A 25,144-nucleotide genomic window follows, 5' to 3' on the forward strand; every position below is an offset into this window, starting at 1 on the left:
AAAATGCCCATGTCACATGGTTCACCTTTTATCTACTAAAGTTTAAAACAAATGTCATTTGTGTTGAACTTTGTTTTTTAAAAATGCAGTGATTAGGACCATTATTAGAACTTCTTTTACTCACTATAGACAAAATTCTTTTTGATAAAATCTTTAAAAAGTTACTTACTACAAACTGTAAAAACAATGCTGTTTTTCTATATGGCATTTCAGTTTTTAGGTTAAAAAAAAACAAAACAAAACCCTATTTATACTCAAAACTTGGATAAAAGCTACAATTCCAAGTCTCATTTTCCCTTAACCCCAGCCACCCAAACACTACTCATTTCATAAATGAATACTATTTAGTACTGTACAGTAGATACATATCGACAGCTTCTATACTACTCCAGAAAGGCAAATATCTATATTTCACCAAAAATATAAATTTGCTAGATATAGGTGGGATTTGTTTATACTAAAGTTCATTGCTTTATCCAACCCCATTCCCACACAAAAAATAAGCAATAAAATGATACTAAGCTAAGAAAAGGACTATTTTGGATAGAAATTAAATCATTTTTGACAATTTTGATGGCAATTATCACTACTGTGATAGACTTCCTCTTTTTACTATACTGAAATATGTGGACAGAAAGGGAAAGAATTTGTAAAATGAATGAGGTAAATGTCATACATTCAGTAGCGTAAATAAATACAAATACGGTTTTACAGGAACATGAACATAAGTTTAAGGGTTTTATTATCAAAGTCTTGTAAAACAATTTCAGAAACTGTACATCAACATGGCACAGACTGTAGCCTACTTTTGTTTCTACTGCACAAAAGTGAAGCTTGAAACTTCTGTAACTAAGAAAACAGTTACCTACTTTGCATATATAACATGAAATCACCGTGTGCATAAGATTACTACTGCAGTAACACAAATTTATTGGTTTTATACAACTTGAGATCAAATAAAGGTACATTATCAAGTAGATTTGTCTTATTTTAAAAGCGTATGAAGGTCAATTTAAAATGCACTACCCCTTTTTTCCAACACGGAGCTTAAAACAAATTAATGAAAGAGTGGAAAATTCAAAATAAGGGCAAGAGATAAGGTTTTTTTTTTCTTCCTTTTTTTCCTTTAAGATAGACTCAGGATAGGTAGATAGCTTTCACTGATGTAGATGTGGAATAAATTATTACTTCAGGAAAAAAATTCCCAAACATCTTATGAAAAAGTATACAACTCTACTTCAAAATATGCTATTTACTCACTGCCAAAGACAGTTTTATTTGAAATCTTGTTTCTGTATGTAAACCCTAATTAGCCACCAAAAAAGGTTAGTGCATAATAACCTTTCAAAGTTAAACAAAAGCCACAAAAATTTTGCCACAAGGCTTAAAGGATTATCTATTTCAAATGCTCATTTCCAGATGTAACTATAAGAATGTTAATTTGTCATGTCAACAAACAAGACCATAAGTAGATCCATCATGTTGGAGGATTTTAATGACATTTAGGATATTCTTGCCACAATAACATGCAATCAGTGCATTTCCTACATGGCTCTATTACGGCAATGAATCAAATTATAGAAATACTATAAGTGAACTTACTTAATAAAGGATATCATACGACATAAACAATCCATGCCTGCTGTAGATGCATGCAGCTTTTCATTTTTGTTATGAAGCAGCACCAGAATAGTAAAACTGCTTGGTTACTCAATCAGATTTCACCATGACAAGAATTGGTTACCTCGTACCATTTTCTAAAAGCTTTTTGATGTAAATAACTAATATCAGTAACAGGAGCTTTATAACCATTTATAACTCAGAGCTGTATACATCTAGGTTTGAGATGAACAAATACAGCATTAAGAAATCACACAAAGGAATGACACTGATGCAGGTATACAGTTGGATTCCCTCAGAGGCAATATTCAGTCACTCATATCCATGTCTTCTTCATGATGATCATCCCCATTCACTTTGGATTCTCTTAGTGAATCACCAGTTCCCTTTTCCACAGAACATTCCTTTGTTTTAGGGGAACCTGTTTCTATTGGTTTCTTCTCTTCTTTTTTCTCTTTCTCACTGTCATACCCCTGTTCCTCTTCATCATAATCCCGTGTAACCTGCTTTGCCAAGGAGAATAATAAAAGTAAACTTCTCCAAAGAAAAATAACTTCTGAAAGTACCAACATCACCCCAAATATAAAAATAAATCAATTTGTAAACATACTTTTACATCTTTATCACTCTCTGATTTTCTTTCCCGGTCCTTTTCCTTATCTTTACTCTTCTTCTTCTTGCTTGTTGATCGTTCTCTTTCATCCCTACTTCTTTCTTTGTCTTTATCTTTCTTCTTCTCCTTTTTATGTCTAGAATGACAGTAAAATGTACAGCAACAGGTTTAACTTGTTTAGATGATGAGCTTGACTCAATTTCACAGGATATAAGTAGTACAGCAAAGATCCAACTTCAAAACCTTGGACAAGTAACACAGGCTACAAAACTAACTTGTTTATAGGACTAAAATGTTCAATCCTTAATGGTGTTTAAGTCACAAGTCAGAAGGAGAATACATTAAAACATTCTTAAGAACTGTAACTGCTGAAAAGAAAAACTACAGGACAGTTTTAAAATGAAAAACCTCTGAAAAATATAAAAAATACATTTAAATGATTAACATTCTTACCTCCTAGGGGATGGTGAGCGAGACAATTTTCTTTTAGGAGACCGAGGCTTTTTAGGAGATCTTGTGCCACTCCTGCTTCTTCGTCGTCGTCTCTCTCTAGAATCACAAATGTGCAAACTAGGTTTTAAAATACAGTGTGATCTTAAAAATGCAGACACATCATAGATGATTCTAACAATGAAAGATGTGGCCGGATGTAGTGGCTCATGCCTATAATCCCAGCACTTTGGCAGGCTGAGGTGAGGGGATTGCTTGAGCCCAGGAGTTCCAGACCAGCCTGGGCAACATGGTGAAACTCTGTCTCTACAAAAAATACAAAAAAATTAGCCAGGTGTGGTGGTGCATGCCTGTAGTCCCAGCTACTCAGGAGGCAGAGGCAGGAAGATCACTTGAGCCTGCGGAGGTTGAAGCTGGAGTGAGTTGTGATAGGGCCACTGCACTCCAGCCTGGGCAACAGAGAGAGACCCTGTCTCAAAAAAACAGAAAAATGAAAGATTGTTTCACAATACTGGTATAAGCTAAACAATTAAATGAGTAATATAATCATCTGCAAACCATGAATCTTTCCCTTTACTACCCTCAAGAAAACTCCTAATTTCTAGTAATTCTTTTAATTGATGACAAAATGTTAGAAATATTAAGCTTGAGAAAAAACTGATTTAACAAAACTAATGCGAGAGGGGTGATGTGTGAAGTAAACTATTACTGAAGAAGTTAGTTTTTGGTTCAAACATTCAGTGTTCAGAGTAAGTACAGAATAATTCAATAATGTGATATAGAAGGTAGTTACTAATAAAATATCCCCACATTCACCTTTAAATCATTAGATGAAATTCAGACAACTAGTTAGTGGAAAGGTAGAAACCTTATACTCTAGCAAAATCGCCCTCCTGCAGTCCCCCAACAACCCTGCTTTCACCAATTACTGTGAAGATATACAGCCGATATACAGCCTTCCCCTCCTTTTTACTGTAACTTAAAAAAAAAAATTCTGTTCCTGATTCTCAAAAGTTATCAGACTTAAAAAACCCTGTACTTAGTTGTCTAGTTTCCAAATGAAGCTTTTTTTCTACTTACACAGCCCTCTGTGACCCTTGTCCTGGAAACATTACACATAACTGAGCATTCACTTATCAAACATTGTCACGACTGTGCACCTTATACTTTCTGCTACTGTCTTATGTAACTGAAACTCCAAATTCTCTAGACGGAAGAAGTATTTTATATTACATTTCCGTGTCCTTCAACAGACTGTAGCACAACTACAAACACAGTGGGTATTTAATAACTCACAGAAGATGCCTTAATTTAGAGTGATCCAATAATACAGCATGAGAAGGCACTTACAAGTACATTATATAAAGCAACAGGTAAAAAAAAAATCCTCAACAGTTTTTAAGGTGAGAAAATATATGTAGTACCTTCCATCTTTTCTATCTCTTTGCCACCTATCCCTCAAGCCTGATTCAGCATTTCCTTCTGTACTTATATTTGGTTTCATTTTCATCCTTAAAAATTTAGTTTTTAAGAAAATTTTCACCACCCCAAAAACTCCCTACCCTTTAGTTATCACTCTAATCCTCCCTATCTCCCCAGCAATCAGTAATCTACTTGGTATCTTTATAGATTTGCCTATTCTGGGTATTTCATATAAAAGGAATCACGCAATACACGGCCTTTCATGGATGTTTGCAAGTTTCATCCATACTGTAGCATGTATCAACCTTATTTATCACTGAAAAATATTCAATTGTATAGATATACCATTCTGTTTATCCATTTGTTAATGGATAGTTAACTTTTTGGCTATTATGAAATAATGCCACAAACATTCACATAAAAGTTTTTCTGTGAAAATGTTTTCATTTTCCCCCAGGGGTACAACTGGTGGGTCAAAAACCTCTATGTTTAACATTTTTAGGAAATGCCAGACTGTTTTCTAAAACACCTGTACCAGTTTATATTCATACTAGCAATGCACAGGGTTCTAATTTCTCCACATCCTAATCAACACTTACTATCATCTGTCAGGCTCAGCTATCATCTGTCTTTTTGATTTATAACCATCCTAGTGACTGTGACGTATCTCACTGTGGTCTGGTTTGTATTTCCTTGGTGACTAATGATGTTGAACAGATTTTATGTACTTACTAGATATTTGCATATCTCCTTTGGAGTAATGGCTACAGATTCTTTGCCATTTTTGAATTGGGTTGCCTGTCTATTGCTGAGTTGTAAGAGTTCTTAATAGAGAACATATAAAGAATTTTCTATCTAGCACTCTAGGTTTTTACTTTCTTGATAGTATCCTTTGAAATACAAATGTTTTAAATTTTGGTGAATTCCAAAATTTTCTTTTCTTCTGTTGCTTATGCTTTTGAAGTCATATCTAGGAAACCACCAAGCTCATGGTCTTAAAGATTCACTTTTGTTTCTTTCTAAAGGTTTTATAGTTTTGGCTCTTACATTTAGGTCTTTTATACATTTCAGTTATTTTTTTTTATATGGCATGAACCTTCTCCTAGTGAATTTAAGTAATGTCGATGAATAAAACAAGCACTGCAGCAAAACATGTGAATGAGATCTGAAAAATGGAATGAAGTCCAGCCCTTACTATCATATAAATCCCAAATTAAGTATGAAAATGTGCTTTTTGTGCAGTAAAGTCTGCAACATTTCAATTTTCACTGACAGCTTAAAGATAGAATTAGTCTAAGAATGACACAAACCAGAACCTGCATTGCTTCCCATTAATTCAACAGTCATTAAAACGGATAGAAAAATTCTCAAGTACTAACATGCAGATGATAAATATAGCTTACTATAATAAGCTTACTTAATGGAACAATTCAGTATGGTTTAGCCATTAAAACTTAAACTACAAAGAGAAAAACTCACCTCTCTTGAATTCCATGTTACTTCAAATATACTCTAGACCATAAAATATTAAGTAAAAAGAAAAATAAACTACATTATTCTTCACAAATTGCCTTTTAAAAACTTTCAATAACAACAAAATGTAACTTTTTTCAACACTGAAATACTTATGTTCTGGAAAAGACTTCATACTGACAGCGTACTGATACTGTTAGAAGCAAAGTTAAAAAAATAATTGCCAAGAATTCACAATGCCACCTTACCTGCTTGCACTTCTAGAACGTCTGGCTGTGCTGTAACTTTTTGGTGGTGTTTTAGAACGTTTCTTTTCTTTGTCTTCTTTCTTTTTGTCTCTAACAAATGAACACAATTTATGAATGCATTAGAAGACTCAGCTGATGCCAATTTATATAGCACTACAAACACAAAAATATAATCAGATCTAATCCCATCCTTAAAAGCATAAATGTTATTCTGACAGAAACTGTTTTAAAAATAATACTTTATGTGGCATATTTGAAGTACAATAACTTCTTTTAAAATCCTATTATCCTAGGTTTTCTCCCAAGTAGACTAAAGTAGACTATGGGTGAGAAAATAACTAGGATGTTGGCTTGAAATATGCTTGGTAAACACCAATAAGTTAACTATCTCTAGGCTCCTCAAGACTCCTTTTTCTCTCAGCCGATTACCACTTTCCCAACCCACCTCTCCTATCAGGCCAAAACCCATAGAGCACTACCAAAATCCATCAATATCATGAATATTCTTCCAAGGCACACATCCCATGTCAACCTCTATCATGGATCAAGCAAGCTTCTATCTTTTTCTGCGGCTATTATGAACTATTCAGGGCTTATTAGAAAATATCAACAGATTTTGACTACAGCCATAACTCAATTTTTTTTTACAGATTCCTATAAATTTTTACTCCTCACAATATTTTTTCCCCAAGATCATCATTCTCCCCAAGACTCTAAGCAAAGAGTAGATAAACGATATATATTTGTTGAATGAGAAGTCTCATAACAATCCCCCTCTTTAACTATTCTCTAATTTTAAGAATCAAAGTATCCCTCTCTTACTGTTCTAAGCTAATCTTTCCATTCTGCATTCTCAATTTTATTTTTTTCCCTTCTCTGGTCATCCTCGGTTCCCTCTTCATTCAATCTTTATCATTGGTTCCCTCTTCATTTGAATCTTTATCATCTAACTCCTAGATTACTAGAACAGTCCCCTAGTAGGTCCCAGTCATGCCTTCCATAAACTGATTCTGTACTCTGTCAGAAATCTTTTAAAGTACAAACCTGAAAATAATAATTCCCTGTTCACCATTTTCAACTCATTCCAGTTGCCTCCTGGATCAAGTGCATAGTGTGAACAACAAAGCCTTCCACAATCGGTCTCATTATATTTTTCTGACCTCATTTTCTAGTCCAACTACATCAAAATATTGTTATTTCAAGAAACACCATTCTCCACCTGAAAGCATGCCTCCCGTTGAGTCTAGTCAAATCTTTCAGAATTTAATACTCGAGTCATTCTCAAACCTCTTCCAACATCAGCAAGTAGCAATCATCATTTAACAGTTCCTCCCCTGTAATTAAATCCATCACTCCTCTCCTAGTAATCAGAAAGTCCTTAAAGAAATGCTTAATTCCTTTGTATAACTGTTCTATTAATCTACCTTGTTTGATTCACTCTGCAGCACATAAGGACTAAAAGCCCCATTATTACAGGTTTAACAATGATAGTAAAGCTACCCCCACTCTTCTGTTCTCATCAGTTGAGTTTTATGCTTTCCAAGAGTAAGTTATGTTGTGTCCCCAGCTGTACTTACTTTAATGACATGATTTAACTAAATATATAAATGAACAAAATAATGCCAAATATAGAGTTGCTTCTAGAAAATTAAGATAAATATTTTAGCAAGAGATAAAAAGCAGTTGCTAAAAAAATTAAGTGCTGTGAAATTGTATGCCTCACAACTATAAATGACTGGGGGCATACTAATTTAAAAGTGTTTGGCTCTACACGAAAAGACTGGTTTTTGAATGTATTTTTAGATGGAAATAAAACGTTACGGTATTTCTTATGAAAGAAGGTAGCAGGACAGCTAACAATTCCTACTACTAAGAAATTTTACTTAGGCCCTCAGCTGTAAGCTGAAGTTTCAGTTTACAAGGAAGCACCAGAAAGCAAACGTCAGCCTCCTCAAACTCAAATATTGATAGCTTCTTTCCCTGTCTAGCCCTATTTCTCTGCCCCCCACCCCAACCACCTCTTTTGTTACTAAGTAGCACAGTACTAGGGGTACTGGGAACCCTAAAATTTGCTTTCTCACCCAATGCTATACCTTGTTTTTGATGTGCTCCTTGACCTTCTACCTCTTTCTCTGGAATGAGATCTTCTTCGCCTTGGGCTTTTGGATCGTCGCCGACTCCTAGACTTAGAATGTGACCGCCGTCTCGATCTGCTTCTTGACCGCCTAATAGTGTAAAAGGAAGCCAATACATATGTATAAATGTAAAAAGACTATAAATTTTGTGCTTAGTATCAGACAAAAGATTCGGACATATGGACTAAACAATTAAAGGGGGGATAATTCCCTTCCATTTGCTATTATTTAGCCCATAGAACAAACACCTTCAACACCTTAGAAATTAGTAATACCTTTTAACACTTGGAATTCCTCACCTTTTAATGATTTGCTCAACCTGTCAGATAGGTCCTTCTATGCCCACTGTACTTACAACTCCAAGGTTAAAAATACTACTAGGTCATGAAGGAGAATAAAAATATGACTTATTTGCATCATCTTATACAATTATATAGCATTTTAGCATGTATTTCTTATTTGATTCCTCATTAGTGCAGCTTAAACCTTTCTCATCATAAATCAAATACTTATATCACGCTATATATAAACTACAAATTGGTCTCGTAAGTCCATAAAGTAAATGCCACTATTATTTCTATTTTATAAAGAAACTACTTATTGTGTTGCCATCTCCTATTTCGAATTTTTCTCTGAAACAAATTCCACTCCTTTAATCCACAATTTAGGAAACTCCAGGCAATGCAGACCTTTTATAGATATATACAATTTGTATAAACTGCCTCTTTTACTCTCATTTTTCCCTGACATATCTGTTTCTCTACTCCCTGCACCGAGCCCCCATCCATTGTGTCCTGACCTGGCTCTTCCAGGACTAAGAAGCACAATTAACCTTTAGATGTTGTCATCCTCCCTACTGCATTAAAACTCATTCTCCTCTATCTTTTAAGCGATGGGGTTTTGCCATGTTGCCCAGGATGGTCTTGAACTCCTGGGCTCAAGCCACCAGCCCACCTTAGCCTCCCAGAGTTGGGATTATAGGCATTAACCACCACAACCAGCCCATTCTCTTCTATTTTAAAAATTAAAAATAAGTTGCAATCCTTTGCTTAGTCTTGATCACTTAACTTTTAGTGACCATTCAACTTCTCTCTGTGCAACATTTCAAATATAGTCTAAATTTTCTGCCTACTTTTCTTTTCAAGGTACAAGAAAGAGTATGGACATCTTAAAGACTTGTGTTAAACTCTCATTTACAAGCCAGGTAACTTAAGAGTATTATCTAACCTCTCTGACCTTGTTACTTCAGCAGTCAAGGATATTAACACCTCCATCACCAAATAATGACAAAGATTAAATGCAGTATATAGAGTCTAGCTCGGTGCCTTAGTGTAGGCACACACAAGTGACCCTTGAATAACATGAGCTTTAACGGCATGGTTCCACTTACACACTGTGGTTTGTTTTTTTTTTTTTTTTTGCCACCAACCAAATGTGGATTAAAAACAGTATTTGAAGGATGAGGAACCCACGTATAGTCAGGACTGACTTTTCCTATATGTGGATTCCAGAGGACTTGAGTATGCATGGATTCTGGTATAGATGGATCTGTAACCAATCCCCTGCATATATGGAGGGGACTGTACATTAAATATTGATGTCCTTCTTTCCTCTTACTGATGTACTAATATAGCTTCTGTTGCCATAACTCCCTAAAACAACTGCCTCAAAACCCATAGTAATGCCTCAATAAACTATTTGAGTTATTGAACTCAATTAACTTTAATTTTAATCTCTTATTTTCAGCCATATTTGAAACTATTTACTAAACAATTCCTTGCAATAACATCTCCACATCCTAAGATGTTTTTATGTACTTAACTACCCTACCATAGGCTCCACAAAGACATGGGAAGTAAGTCTTTTCATGACTGTATTCTTGAGCAACTACTACACTGCCTGATTTAAATAAAAGGCACCAATAATATACTTTGAATGAAATATAGGCATATAAAATATCAGAATCATAACCTTAAGAGATTAAACAGTTGTTTTCAAAGGGGAATGTACTACCGTCACTTTTCTACACTTACTAGTTCATATGAGCTTTTAACCAGCAAAAGAGATTAGTGTAACATATTTTTAATAAAGTCAAAAAGCTTGTGAAAGTCATGGTCATTTAACACACTATGTGATGCTTGATATTACAACTGGGCTGGACTCAGTGGCTTGTATCTGTCACCCCAGCACTTTGGGAGGCCGAGGTGGGCAAACAGCTTGAGCTCAGGAGTTCGAGACCAGCCTGGGCAACATGGCAAAACCCTGTCTCTACATTAAAAAAAAAAAAAAAAAAAAAAAAAGGTGCAAAAATTAGCCAGGTGTGGTGGTGCATGCCTGTAGTCCCAGCTACTCAGGAGGCTGAGGTGGGAGGATGGCTTGAGCCTGCTGGGGGTGTGGGGTGTGGGGTGTGTGTGTGTGTGGTGAGGGTTACCACAACCCACAACAATGATTTCTGTTATGATGTATTACAAGTATCTGGATTCAGGGACATATTTCACTTCTACTTTTCACTGGTCATAGTGAAGTAATTAATATTAAAATGAGAGAGTCCCAGTAAGATTTAATATAAAGAAAAAGACACAGGCTCTCCCTTTTTTTTTTTTTTTTAAGACGGAGTCTCGCTGTCACCAAGCTGGAGTGCAGTGGCGCCATCCTGGCTCACTGCAATCCCCGCCTCCGGGGTTCAAGCGATTCTCCTGCTTCAGCCTCCTGAGTAGCTGGGATTACAGCTGCGCGCGCCACCACACCCAGCTGATTTTTGTGTTTTTAGGAGAGACGGGGTTTCACTATTTGGCCAGGCTGGTCTCAATCTCCTGACCTTGTGATCCATCCGCCTCGGCCTCCCCAAGTGCTGGGACTACAGGCGTGAGCCACCCCACCCGGCCCAGGCTCTCCTTTTTCATAAGAGTTTGGTAAAAGGAAACACATATAAATTGTAGTAATCATGAGGTATTACTCCTATTGCAGAGGTTAAACTAAACTATGAGAGCACTGTCATGGAAGATTAAGACTGCAAGCATTGTATCTTGAAGAAAGACAAAGGAGTTCCTCAAAGCGGAAATGGAAGATGTGGAAAAGCATTAGGCAGAAAGGATCATGAGCAGAAACATGAAGACATAAAGAAAATGGTATGTTGAGGCAATTAGTCCTGTAACTTTTGGAGTGGCAAATGACACGTGTAAAAAGATAAACCAGACGGAATAGTAAAGAACCCTGAAAGCCATTCTAAGGTTTTACGTATCACCTTATCAAGGCAATAAGGAACTTCTCAGTATCTGTGACATGATCTGTATTTGGGTTTCTGAAAGACAACTCTAAGAATGAGACAGTGGGATAAGGTGGGTGACAGGGAATAAACAGACATAGCATACAGGATAACCCCTGTAATACTTCAAGAAATGACTTAAAATAAGAAAATGATATTAAAAGATAAAAACAGAGTGAAAAGGTCATCTCTGAGACAGAAATGTGACTTTTTAGATATTTTATGATATAAGTGCTTTTAATAGAGACGTGACAAAGTCTAGGATTCAAGTCACACTGCTCTTTCAAAAATCCTGACAATAAATAGGAGAAATGGTTTTATCTAACCCTTGGTAAAAACTAAGGGGTAACAGACACTAAGAAAAGGCAGACAACTGACAGAACTAGGTTCCAGAAGAGATGAACCCAGGAGTGAAGGTTTAAGAGTCAAGTGGTGAATGGCCGGGCATGGTGGCTCACACCTGTAATCCCAGCACTTTGGGAGGCCAAGGTGGGTGGATCACCTGAGGTCGCGGGTTTGAGATGAGCCTGACCAACATGGAAAAACCCAGTCTCTACTAAAAATACAAAATTAGCCAGGCATGGTGGCACACACCTGTAATCCCAGCTATTCGGGAGGCTGAGGCAGGAGAATTGCTTGAACTCAGGAGGCAGAAGTTGTGGTGAGCCAAGATCGTGCCATTGCACTCCAGGCTGGGCAACAGGAGTGAGACTCCGTCTCAAAAAAAAAAAAAAAAAAAGTCCAGTGATGGAGGGGTATGAGGGGTATGTAAAGTGAAGCTGAAACTGGCTGAAGTAAATAACCACAACTGGAATATCCTAGTTCTGAATGTCAATCCTAAAGGGTTCTGACTAGAACTAGGATATAACTAGGCCAATTAGGATTGAGTTTGGAAATTAAGAAAATCGAAGAATGGCTGAAATAGTTGGTGAATAACCTAGAGCAACGGCTTTTATATTGTCATTTGCACAACTGTGGATGCTCTAAGACCCTTTTATGGGGTCCATAAGTTCCAAATTATTTTCAAAATAATAACAAATTATTGCCTTTTCCACTGTGTTGACGTTTGCACCAATGTCACAAAAGCCATAGTGGGTAAAAATACTGAACTCTTCAACACAAATCAAGGTAGGGGCTATTGAACTGCCCTAGGAGTCACTATCTTCTTCACTGGCATTTCTGTATGCACTTGCAGTAAAAGAAAAAAATAATGCCACTTTTATAAAGATGTCTTTGATGAAGCAGTAAAGTTAATTTTATTAAATCCCCCTTCAGTACTATTAATATAGCAGCAGAATTAAATCTAGTCTCTTGAGTAATATTCTGTGTGATGAAATGGAAAGTATGCATAAATCACTTCTGATGCTTATGAAGTATAATGGCTATATTAAGGAAGACACCTGTGTTGAGTTATGAGCTGAACTAACTGCTTTTTCATTATCACCTTTGAGAATCTAGAAACTATGATTATTTAGACTTGGGTATTTGGCAGACAATTTTTTGAAAAATAAATGAAGTCTATTATATAAGGAAAACAGATGAATCTGTTGCCAATGATAAAAATCTGAGAAAATTAAATTTTGGAAAATGACTCCATTGTTGTGAGCATGCCAGATTCCTAGTACTTGCATTTTACTGATCTGATCTAAGGTGATATTACCAGATGTCATTTTTTGACACTAGATAACAAATACAAGTCAGTATTTGGAAACTTGTATAATTCAATGAATCAATTATTTTTCATTTTGTTGCTCTAGTTCCAATGCTTTCCTACCACCTCTGAATTTTTGGGGGTTTTAAAGCATAAATCATCTATTTCATCTGTCGCTTTTCTTACTTTTTACATGTGTGAACAGTCATTCACACACTCTAACAGCAGAGGTTACTAAAACACTTTAACCAGAGGATAACAGATTAACAGCAAATTAAAAAAGATGTGACATATATAAATTATCTTTGTCTAAGGTATAATTGACTAAAAAGCAATCTAACCTGTGTCTAGAAGATGAGGGAGTCCTCCTCCTCCTAGAACGTGATCTTGATCTTGAATGCCTTCTTTTTTCTTCTTTCTTATCTATATTTAAAAGAAAAGGAACCTGCATTTAGAAGTTATTAAATAGGGGCCAGACGCAGTGGCTCATGCCTGTAATCACAGCACTATGAGAGGCTGAAGCGGGAGCAATACTTCAGTCCAGGAGTTCAAGACCAGCCTGGGCAATACAGTGAGGCCTCATCTCTACAAAAAATACAAAAATTAGCTGGGCATGGCGGTGTGTGCCTGTGGTCCCAGGTACTTGGGGAGGCTGAGCTGGGAGGATTGCTTGAGCCTGGAGATGGAGGGTGCAGTGAGCTGTGATTGCACCACTGCACTCCAGCCTCGGCAACAGAGTGAGACCCCTCAAAAACAAAAACAAGCAAACAAAAAAACACATCAAATAGGAAGATTATTCCCTTTCAGAAGTTATTCTAATGATTTTTCACCTTGTTTTCAGCTTTTACATACAACCCTTGAATGTCACAAGTAACCATTTTATAATTACGATTTTGAAGCTTACTGAAATACTATAAATTGCAAATCATCCAAGCTTTTGGTAGATCCAAATTAGACTTCTAATTCTCAGCTAACTAAAGGTTCCTTTGCCTATTTTACTTGCCAGACTTAAGAGGCTGTGAAGTGTTTTCTGTAAAGCAGTCTATAAAGAGGGTAAATTTCTCATTCTCTGGCTCTGATTTACTCTTGACAAGGTTCTAAATGAGGGGTCCCCTTTCCTTTCCTTGGTTCTTCACAGACTCAATATTTGGCCCCCAAATGCAGAAAGTCATGATTCACTCACTGATTTTAGTCCCCTTCTGTGACAGAATCAGATTTTAGTAAGCTAGCTCGCTTCCTATTATCTGCTCATCACTCCTCTTCCCTACCAATTTTCAACTGTGTAAATATAGAAAGGAAATCTAGAACTACACATAAGAAATTCCTTAACTGGGGACATAACAAGAGAAATAAAGTCATTGTATTCTACATTCATTGACTATCATCAAAGTGAGACTGAGTTTCTCTTACATTTAAGTCATTTCATTAATAGGGTTCAATTTATTGTGAATGTCATTATAATAAATTCATAAAAATATTGGTAAAAACATCAGTTCATAAAGAAACTACATTCAGTCACTTTAATCATATATTTTCAATATAAACAGCAGTTAGAACACGGTATGTCATAAACTTTACATACACCCGGCTGTGCTATCTAAAAGTTCCTACTGCTTGCCATGTAACTGTGGCTAATTATTTGACGTTTTCCTGGTTAAATAACATAATACATATAAAGCATTTGGTATCAGTTTATCCACTATTATACTTTAAAATTATTTTCCTAATAATAGGCACATTAAAAAACATTCCCATTTATTAATGAATAAGATATTTATAAGAAAGAAAATCCAGGGCCATAGATCTAAATATATATGGGCAGATAATATGATATCTATTCATTTACTCTCAAAAAGACAATCTGCAAAGAAGACAACTAATTTTCTTTAAAGAAATATCATTTTAAACAGAAGCATTTTCACTAGGTTCTCTTGATCAATGAAAAAATTTAAAATTAGGCTATCCCAACTTAGATAAACATAAATAATAAGAAAAACAAAATATTATATCAAGTATTAGATAATCCTACTGACATTTTGGACTAGATTAACCACTGCTGTGGAAGGCTGTGCTGTTTGTTGCAGGATATCTAGCAACATGTTGGTCCTTTGCCCTCTAGATGCAGTTGGTACTCCTGTGACCACCAGAATTGTCTCCAAATACGTCTGAGTGGCACTCCACTATACAATCTTTTATCAGAATTTATAACATTTTAAACGACTAGGGTGTCACTCAACACAATTCCACATTTATGTCAAAATCATTTTTGCTAAGAATCACACAACAAAATTGCATAAACATTGTTTACCTGGTTCTATAGCAGCAGAAATTAGGGACTGTGCTTCTCGTACTCTTTTCATAGCTTCCTCTATTTCTTTACTAGAGGTATCCGATTTCAGACTTGGTGAAACGAGACCAGCAGCTACATGATTCAACCTGAAACAGAACCAAGAAATGGGATCTGAAATATTTTAAAATGCACACGAGCATTTCAAATAAATACTTAAGTATATAACATCATTTTAGCAAAATATTCCTTCAAAAAAAGGGAGGGGAGGACTCCATGATAACTTTGGTAAACAACATATAGCATAGCACTGTTTTGAATATTTACAAGTATTTGTTTTAATGACTAAGAGTCATCTGGAATTAGAAAAATACCTATTTTGCTGAACATCCATTAACTTTCCATAAACAAACACATTTTTAGAAATGCCAGCACAAGAAAATATGCTGATGCTAAGAACTTTTATTCATATAAATTAAAAATTTTTGGGCCGGTGTGGTGGCTCACGCCTGTAATCCCAGCCCCTTGGGAGGCCAAGGCGGGTGGATCACGAGGTCAGGAGATCGAGATCATACTGGCTAACACGGTGAAATCCCATCTCTACTCAAAATACAAAAAACTAGCCAGGCATGGTGGCAGGCGCCTGTAGTCCCAGCTACTCAGGAGGCTGAGACAGCAGAATTGCTTGAACCCAGGAGGCAGAGATCGCGCCACTACACTCCAGCCTGGGCGACAGAGTGAGATTTCGTCTCAAAAAAAAAAAAAAAAAAATTATGACATAGTAATTTTTTGGGGAAGAGCATTACTTTTTACTTTGTAGGTGGGGAGGAACTGAGGCAGAGGCCAAAGGCCTACCAAAATTACACATGAAGTCTTGAGTGGAAAGGCTAAAGATGCCCCTTACAGGTTTACACATGTAAAAAAAAATTGTAGGCCGGGCATGGTGGCTCATGCCTGTAAGCCCAGCACTTTGGGAAGCCTTGGCGGGAGATTGAGGCCATCCTGGCTAACACGGTGAAACCCCGTCTCTACTAAAAGTACAAAAAATTAGCCGGATGTGGTGGCTTGTGCCCATAGTCCCAGCTACTTGGGAGGCTGAGGCAAAAGAATTGCTTGAATCTGGGAGGCGGAGGTTGCAGTGAGCTGAGTTTGCGCCACTGCACTCCAGGTTGGGCAACAGAGTGAGACTCGTCTCAAAAAAAAAAAAAAAAAAGAAAAAGAAAGAAAGAAAGAAAAATTATAGACAACAAATTTAGTAGTTATTTGTGGGCAGAACAGGAAATGTAATAAATAATGGGTATACAGGAAGCTTCAACTGTATTGGTATTATTTTATTTTATAAGCTGGGTGATGGGTACATGCTTGGTTTTATTTTTAGATAATTTCTAACAAAAAAGTCCACTAACTACTGAAGTCCAACGATTCTGTCCTTTTCATGCTCTCTCACTTACTGATAGTGACTTTCACCAAGTTAAGGGGAAAAGGTATAAAGTTCAAATTTATTATGCCAACAAATAACCAGTGAAAAAAACTGATGAATTTGTCACATCATCAAGTCGGAAACAATTTCTGTGACAGCATGAAGAGCACTTATCAAAAGCACCTAAAATAAAATGTTGGCTATTAATTATATAATATGTAATACTACTTTGCTCTGGGATAGTGATTCCCTCAGCTTTGCCTCTAACTCCTACCATCCTCAGGACTCAGCCTCTGATCTTCAAACGAAGTTGTCCCTTATTAGCTCTTTTGCTATCATCCAGGTATAAGTCATTTACAATTACTATTCAAGACTCAAATGACACTGAAACAAAATAGTTTAGAGGACCTTACTTACTTCTGTATTTCTCTCCTTGTTTCTAGGTAACAATACATATTGCTTGTCTTGAGAAAAGATAACTTGATAACTTTCTTATAAGCTATCAAAAAAACTCTAATTCTGTAGACATTCAGATACCACATCACCAATGAAAACAAAGAAAAAACGCTTACTTGGGATCAACAGTACTCATAAGCTTCAGCAACTGATCTGCAGCAAGAGACTGTAAAAATAAAACATAAGAATAATGAGAATACATAAAACAATAAATGACCGATATTTTCTAGGCAGAAAACTGAACAACAGAAATCCATGCAGACTACATGCCATGAAACATAAATTTTTTAGTAGCCACATTAAAAAAGAAAAAACAAAAACAAAAAAAAACAAAACAAAACAAAAACTGGTGACATCAGTAGCTACAGTATTGGATAGAGCAGCTTTAGCAAGTTATCTAAAGATTATGAGGCTGAACAGTCTAGATATTATAGAATTATGTCTCCTTTAAGACTTTTTGACATAAAGAAACACGTAAAACTCAACAGCTTAGCCAATATAATGCAAAAGACCTCTACAAAGAACTTCAGAAAAAAAGGTTAGCTAAATTAAAATAAAAGAAAAATTTCCATGATAGAAAAATTATAAACCACATTCTTATCTTTTCATGACTATTTACTCTGACTCTATGACACACTGATAATGTACTGGCTTCTTGTGAACCTACTTTCTATTTTGAACTATATAAAAGAAATCCATTAATGGATAAGGAGTTAGTCATTCAGTGACTGTTTAAAGCTCTGACAAGTTTAAACAAGAAAAAAAATTACTACAACATAGCCATTAGCTTCTGCTCTTGAAATGCAAACCAACAGTTAATGAAACAGATCTTCTGGAAAAATGGGTGAAAAATTTGAAGTTACTAAGGTATACCTGAGAGTTCAAGTTTGCTCCAGGAAGCCCAAGTGCAGCAAGGGCAGGATCAAGAGTAGGAGCCCCCAAAGCAGCCAGTGGAACAGCGCCAATCTGTGAAATGTCAAATTTTATTTATTTAAAACTTCATTTCAGTTCCTTATACCAGGGGTTAATACTTTTTTAATGTAAAGGGTCAGATAACAACTTGAGTTTTCAGGCTACATGGTCTCCATACAACTCCTCAGTTGTACACAAACCATATAACTACTGCCATCATAGCTTGAAAGCAGCCAGAGACGATACCCAAACAAATGGCTGTGGTCCAATAGCAATCTATTAACAGAAATAGGAGTCTTGCTCTATATGACACCCATGTTCCACCCATTACAACACATTTCCCCCCAAATCCTAGATTAAGAAAAAAAGACAAAATATTTCAACATATTCTTGTGCTGATTTTAATTATTTATTGCTTCTCAGGATCCAAATCTACTATTCTTTGCCCTGCTGTTTTGTGCTACTGGAGGCAGGACCTTTACAAAGCATTTCTCCTTTGACAGTTGCCATGATATAAGACTTCATTTGGAAAGAGTGCTGGAAGGACACTGACTAAGGAAGGGGCTCTTCCTGGTTGCTGTGTCCCCTTTCTGATTATTCCTGCAGCACCATGTCAAACACCCAGTAGCCCTCACCTCTCAGTAAGTTTTAATACCAACTCCTTATGCAGCTCCCCAGGGCACCCAAGAGAACTTATTTACTAGTCACCCTTCCAAAAACAAATCTAAGTTTCAGCATAGATGGGGAAAGAGGAGTCCCCTGAACTAAATGGGTGTTTCTTCTGCTTCAGCCTCAGAGGTAGTGGTTGTTTCTTATACTTGTGATTCCTGTATTCATTAGAGTTCCGCTAGTAATCTCCTATAACTAGTTAGTAATTCCTTAAATGTTCCCTGTTCAAATCACTGCAGGGTTCTGCCACCTGCTTGACACCAATTCTGATTAATCCATAATGTAATAGACACAAATCATGAAAGTGAGGCTACTTTAAAACCATCTGTAGCTTTTGAAACAGCCTCACTTTCTCCACCTGTGCTACAAGTTCTCCTTGTTTCAATTTATTTAGTAAATACAAACTATCAAACTTTCTATAATTTAACTGTTTATTCGTAACAGGCAAAATGCTGTGTTAATACTATTTTAACTTACTGTCCAACATAGCTATTGCATAGCTTTATACATTAAAGGAATTTAGAAAATTACCCAGATCTGGACTGGGCGCGGTAGCTCACGCCTGTAATCCCAGCACTTTGGGAGGCCAAGGTGGGCAGATCACTTGAGGCCAAGAGTTCAAGACCAGCCTGGCCAACATGGTGAAACCCCATCCCTACTAAAAATACAAAAATTAGTCAGGCATGGTGGCATGCCTGTAGTCCTAGCTATTCGGGAGGCTGGGGCAGAATCGCTTGAACCAGGGAGGTGGAGACTGCGGTGAGCCGAGACTGTGCTACTGCACTCCGGCCTGGGTGACAGGGCGAGACTCTGTCCATCTCAAAAAAACAAAAACAAACAAACAAAAAAAACCAAAAAAAAAACCAAAAAACAAAACAGAACAAAGAATAAAGAAAATTACTCAGATCCTCATTTTATAGGTTAAAAGAAATAACCTAGGAGTTAAGTGATAAAAGTCACACCTAAAAAGCTTAGGAACTCCTAATCTTTCATTCTATAGTGCACTTCACAGTTAAGAGTCAATTAGTCAATTATTTAGACAGGCAAAATGATACACTAGAAAGAATGCTTTTATAAATTTCCAGTTGAGGCTCATTCACTACAATCTTTGAAACTACTGACCAGTTACAATCTCAGTAATTAGAATACACAGTATTTAAAGTGCCTTTTAGTTCTAAAATGATAAGCTTCGTACAGCATTGTCAGTGTTAGAAACACTATTGCAACCAATTTTCTTTCACATTCCCATATCAAACATCTCCATCAAGAACTGCCTTTGTTTTCAAGCCACCTATGTAATTCAAAACCCCCCAAATAACAGGAAAAGATAAAGGAGAAGGAAAAAAAAATGAAGGGCTCACTTGTGAAATTTTAACTTCAGTTTTCTTTCCTGGTCCAAATGAACATATTTTTAACAGTGTGTTCAGAGAAGTGTTCATGCCTCACGAGACTGTTCCAAAACTACTCATGGGTTATTTTGAGAGCCAATGGTAAAAGTGACAGAACAGATATTTTATGATTTTTCAGAATGTTCTTAAAATACAAAAGTCTAAGAGATCTTCTATACTATTTGTGATTTTGATATAGACATGTGATAATGCTATCTGAACTAGAATCTTATGAGTACTTACAAAGCTCAAATATGTTTAGCTTTATCCACAATTCTGTTTTTTTCCCCACCCTTTAAGAATTCAATAGAACTAGTACCTGGGTAAGTGGGTTAGGAGTAGGCAGGAGTCCACCACCAGGCAGAAGACCTGCCACTGCATTAGCTGGTGCCAACAGAGACAAAGCTTTAGCTTCATCAGGAATAACTCCTGCAGAGAAACATCCTTGCATTAGAACACATTCTTTTCTAAGACAGAAAACACACAAAAACACCCAGAAAATGTCTCCCTGATACACCACCTGAGTTTGTTGAAAGTACTTATGTTCGCTAAAATACAAAGCTTGATTTCTATGATTATTTATCATTAATTTTATGTCAGAATGAACTTCAATGTGTGAAAATTTGTTTCCTTTTTCTCTACAAATGGTTAAGTTTCTAGAGTAAAAAAAAAATAGCACAATACACACTACTTTTTTGTTAACACTGCCAAGATTTCATCACCTGTACTCGATTTTTAAGTCATGAACCAAACGTAAGCAAGCACAGTCGGTTCTCCAGGGGTGTGCTCTCAACTTTCAAAAGCTGTTTTATGAACAACGACTCGTGTCGGCTGCTTCACTATAAAGCACACAGAAAAATCAAGATACACAAGACAAAAAAAGTTTGATTTAGGGGTTAATAATATGGTACAGTTACTATGATTTTCTTTTACACCTACCATACAAATTTTGTAAAAATTAAGAGAAGAAAGTATGTAAAGGAAATATTCTGTTGGAATCAAGCGTAGGGCTTTTGCTGACTCATGAAAATGAATATGAATGTTTCTGAAGGTCTCTGAATACACACAGGATGTGTGCATGGGAGTGAGAGAGAAAGAGAGATAGGTAAAACAACATGGCACATTCCTTACCTGTACAGTAAAATGCTTTATGTTTCGCCATGTGCCATGCTAACCATACCAAAAAATGCTGCCATACAGTGCCAGTTGAAAAGCTAACTTAGCCAAACTCCTTAAGCCAAAAATGACATATATATCTGTTTTTAAAGCCTAATCTGTGTATTCAGATAAAATCTAAGGGTCCTAAAACAAATATTTATGTAGACAATTTAAATTCTATCCAACAGCAAAAGCCCTATACAGATGGATTAATCTGTTAATGTGCCCAAGCCCCCAAAATGAGAGTTCAATAATACAATTAAACTACATATTTGCAAATACCAGTAGTATTTCTGTAATACATATTAAGAAACTGCATCTCATCATAAAACATACAATATGTACAGGGCACTTAAGAGAAACTGGATAAGCTGCAGAAGAAAACTGTTGGGTGGTATTTTCAGCAGGGCCTGGTATATAGTTCAGGCTGAACCAGGGAAAAGAACTGTAAAACACAACAACAAAAAAGAAAAACCACTGTTAAATAAAGGTAATGGTTCCTTCCACCTATACTGAGAAGTGCCGATAATATAAACAAATGTATACTACACAGCACTGTTATCTTGCTTGTGTCAGAGCTGTCATCAATTTAGATACCAAGAGTTATGGAGGGGAAGGGGGAGAAGATCATTTAGATATAGGGCAGTAATGCATCAATATTAACAAACCTACAAAGATTATGGGATAATTTTGCATGCAAAATTATGTCTCAAGAGGATATATTCAGTATCAACATCTTACTCAAATTAGTGCATTTGCAACATTTCTGGCAAACTAAAATCCTCTTGAATTTATTGTGAGACACCTGATAGAAGATCTGCATCCATTAAAAAAAAAAAAGTCATGCATCTGATCCTCTGATTAAAAAAAGACTATTTAAAAATAAAACTACAATTTAAAAATAGCAATGAGGCCCCTCACCAGTTAATTTTCATGCGTCAAGAGTATTTTTTTTACTGCTGCTTTGATAGAACCATGAAATACTGCATGAATGTGTAGAAATGAAAGAAAAAGAAACAGACAAAAGAAACAAACATTAACCAAGGAACCTAAAAAATCCCCAAATCCATTACTATTAAAGAGTTCCTTCCAAATTCAGCTATCTTAGTTTTACCAATTAAGACTATTCCTTACCGTAGACTATGTCTACTGTTCTAAAACACTGACCAAGAGCTAACACCCAAGTGTAATAGCTAAATCTGGAGGGAATTGTATTTACTGGAGGTAACATTAATACAGTATATCATACCAGAATTAAATTCAGCAACAATAGAATTCTGAATGAAATATTCCCCTAATTCTATATACTGTATATTCCTAAATACTTCACTTCTAAAAATAGGTCTAGAAAAATTACTATGGCCTGAAAATATTTATGAAAGTCATTTATATGATATACTGTATTATGTTCAGGGATTGGGAACTATAATACTTAGCCAATAAAAAATTTAAATTTACAGGCTAACCAAAATGTTTTACATATTACTCACATGATTTGACCCTTGTTCCAAGACCTATACTCTATTTTATTCATCCTGAATTTGAATTCTGTAAATTTTCTGTTGATGGTCTTATCCTACAACAGGCACACTGACATAAAAGAAATTGCTTAACCAAAACACACTAACTCAAAAATTTATCTATCTATACATTACAAAACCTTAAAACTGGGCTCATACACTTTAATATCATGGAGACAGAGGTACTATTACATAACATGCCTTAACCCATTTATAAATATAAGTTAATTTCTTTAGAAAACCAGAGGCAACTTCTCTGTTAAGGACTAGACATTTCACAACTTTTACAAGGTATGGTGTAAATGCTCACATTTGTTTTCAAAGATTTCAGATAGCATCTAAAATGAACAATATTAAGATTCCACTTCCACTGACCAGTTTATTAAGGAAAGGGGAAAGCATTTAAATCCTGGTCAGCATATTAAATTATTAACTTAAAATCCAGCAGTTTTATCATATTTCAGTGATTCGAGTAAAATTTATAGTTACCAAAATGCAAATCAAGTAGCAGTACATTGGGAACAAACTAATTATAAAATACGCCTTAGAAAATTTTACAAAATGGTATTAAAATTTCTTGTCACAGTGGCTTTTTAGATCCAAAAAACCTGCTCATTTTTTTCTGTCAAATTACTTTAACAGCCTAAAATGTAAAAAGAGAGAAAATGTAGTTAACAAATGGTTACACCAGGAAAACACTTGGGGCACTTGAGTGCTTGCTGGCCTTTAGTTAATGTCTAGAATCCCCTGTAGCTGCAGAGGACCCACTGTTTTTCAGGCATCTGGAAGGGTTTTGCATTTGCCTTCTCCACTATAAAAATCACACACACAAATAACAGAGAGAAGAATTTATTATTTAGAGATATTCTAGAAATATAGCAAGAATGAACAAGAAAATCTGGCATAAAATAAAACACCCAGTGCCCATTTGGCACCTAAGCTACAGGAAATCTTGTACTTTCACGAAAACCAAAATCACTGCAACCCTTGGTATACTGAAATTCAGTGTGTTTTTTTTTTTCCAGATTATCAATGTGAGGAAGCTTTAAGAAAATAAAATCAACCTACTCATTTATTTAAAACAGAAATAACATCATGCATTTATTTGAAGGCTCTGTAAGCATACATGGAGTGAATCATTTACCTTCAGGGCTTTTTCATAAAACTTAACATTAAATTAACTAAGTAGATGTATCTCAGGGAGTTACAATAAGGGACATGGTTTTAAACAACTTAAAAATGTTTTAAAAGAAAACAAAAGGTAAATACCTTATAATAACAGACCTAATTTCTAATTTTTAGAATTAAAAAAAATCTGCAAGCAAAAATTACGGACTGCAGTATAACAAGGGTTTAAAAATGTTAATAGCTTAGATTTAACATGCTACTAATGCTCACTCTACATCTACTGAGGTAGATGGTCATCTTAGGATGCCCACATAGGTAGTTAAACAAAGCACAAACCTTCTGCATATGGTACGACTATCAAAGCTCTGTCAACGAATACAGTGTTTGTCAGATGCTGTGCCACAACTGCTGAGTCTGGATCATGGAACTTAACAAAGCAGACACGAGATGAGACTGGCAAAGGCGAATCACTAAAAAATAAACAAATAACATAAAAGAGAAACAGAATAGCAGTTAAAACAAATGCTAATTCACAAACCAACACGTTTCAAAAGTAAAACAGATTAAAAAAACCTAACTGTATACTAATGTAGTTAAATTCAAAAGAAAACATTCTCAATAATATACTGTTCACTGAAATAATGTAGTGAATTGCAGTTCAGATAAAAACTTATAATCATAACTCATATTTACAGTGTATCAGGTTAAAAACAATTTGGTACTAAAGTCTCAGAGACCGAGGGGACCACAAAATTGTCAACAGTTTCTTTCATAATACCAATACCAGCTATTTTTAGATACAGGTAACAGTAGTTTGGGGCTTAGAAACTTCCTAATGGCTTTCTCAGAGTAAGAAAGATGAACAATTTTTACATCAGGGACAAATGAATATCATGAGAACGAACATGTACTCAATAATCAATGAGTTTTCTTGAACTGCATAAAATAAACACGTTCCATGCCCTGCACTCTTTTACCCACAGCATATAAGAACTCTTATGCACTGTAAATAATCAAGGATTTCTGGCTTGGAGCACTTTCAGATAAAAGAAAAAATGTAGGCACACATGGGAATAGTACTACGTTCCACTAGTGCTACCCTGCAAAGTTTCAATAAGCAAAAGGGCTAGTTCCCTCAACAAATTACTTCCTTAGGTAAAAGAAAGACAAGTGCTAAACTGCAAGCTATGGCAGTGTAGGTAAGACAGATAACACAGGAAGCAGGGTTTTTTCCAACTGTTAAGTTACAGGGTAGCTCAAATTTCTGCCTTGAAACTCTGTGCATGAATACAGGGATGGCTCAAGCCCATACCAAAAGTTATTTGGAAA

At 35.7% G+C, this 25,144-nt stretch overlaps 1 protein-coding gene and 1 long non-coding RNA gene across 13 annotated transcripts in view; both read right to left on the reverse strand.

Annotated features, from left to right (window-relative positions):
• Window positions 1-725: 725 nt before the first annotated feature.
• Window positions 726-25,144, reverse strand: part of SRSF11 (serine and arginine rich splicing factor 11) — a 46,372-nt gene continuing 21,953 nt past the window's right edge. For 2 of the 12 annotated variants that reach the window (XM_024346541.3, XM_009423322.5), the window contains exons 3-13: window positions 24,152-24,285; window positions 20,329-20,438; window positions 17,914-18,006; window positions 17,157-17,206; window positions 15,186-15,313; window positions 13,219-13,300; window positions 7,920-8,051; window positions 5,827-5,916; window positions 2,687-2,782; window positions 2,231-2,369; window positions 726-2,126 (exon numbers count right to left, since the gene is read on the reverse strand). In XM_024346541.3, coding sequence (XP_024202309.1) covers window positions 1,929-2,126; window positions 2,231-2,369; window positions 2,687-2,782; window positions 5,827-5,916; window positions 7,920-8,051; window positions 13,219-13,300; window positions 15,186-15,313; window positions 17,157-17,206; window positions 17,914-18,006; window positions 20,329-20,438; window positions 24,152-24,285 — 1,252 coding nt within the window. In that variant the 3' untranslated portion in view covers window positions 726-1,928. Of the gene's footprint in view, window positions 2,127-2,230; window positions 2,370-2,686; window positions 2,804-5,826; window positions 5,917-7,919; window positions 8,052-13,218; window positions 13,301-15,185; window positions 15,314-17,156; window positions 17,207-17,913; window positions 18,007-20,328; window positions 20,439-20,731; window positions 22,151-24,151; window positions 24,286-25,144 lie in introns of those variants that run through there. The other 10 variants (XM_001166106.6, XM_024346550.3, XM_024346536.3 and 7 more) reach the window with 7 other exon arrangements.
• Window positions 21,538-22,747, reverse strand: LOC134809034 (uncharacterized). Its single transcript, XR_010153526.1, has 3 exons — window positions 22,658-22,747; window positions 22,089-22,150; window positions 21,538-21,612 (listed from the first exon to the last, which is right to left on the reverse strand). It is a non-coding gene; the product is annotated as an uncharacterized LOC134809034 (long non-coding RNA).

This window comes from Pan troglodytes, chromosome 1, assembly GCF_028858775.2.
Source record: "Pan troglodytes isolate AG18354 chromosome 1, NHGRI_mPanTro3-v2.0_pri, whole genome shotgun sequence".
In the NCBI taxonomy this organism is placed as follows: domain Eukaryota; kingdom Metazoa; phylum Chordata; class Mammalia; order Primates; family Hominidae; genus Pan; species Pan troglodytes.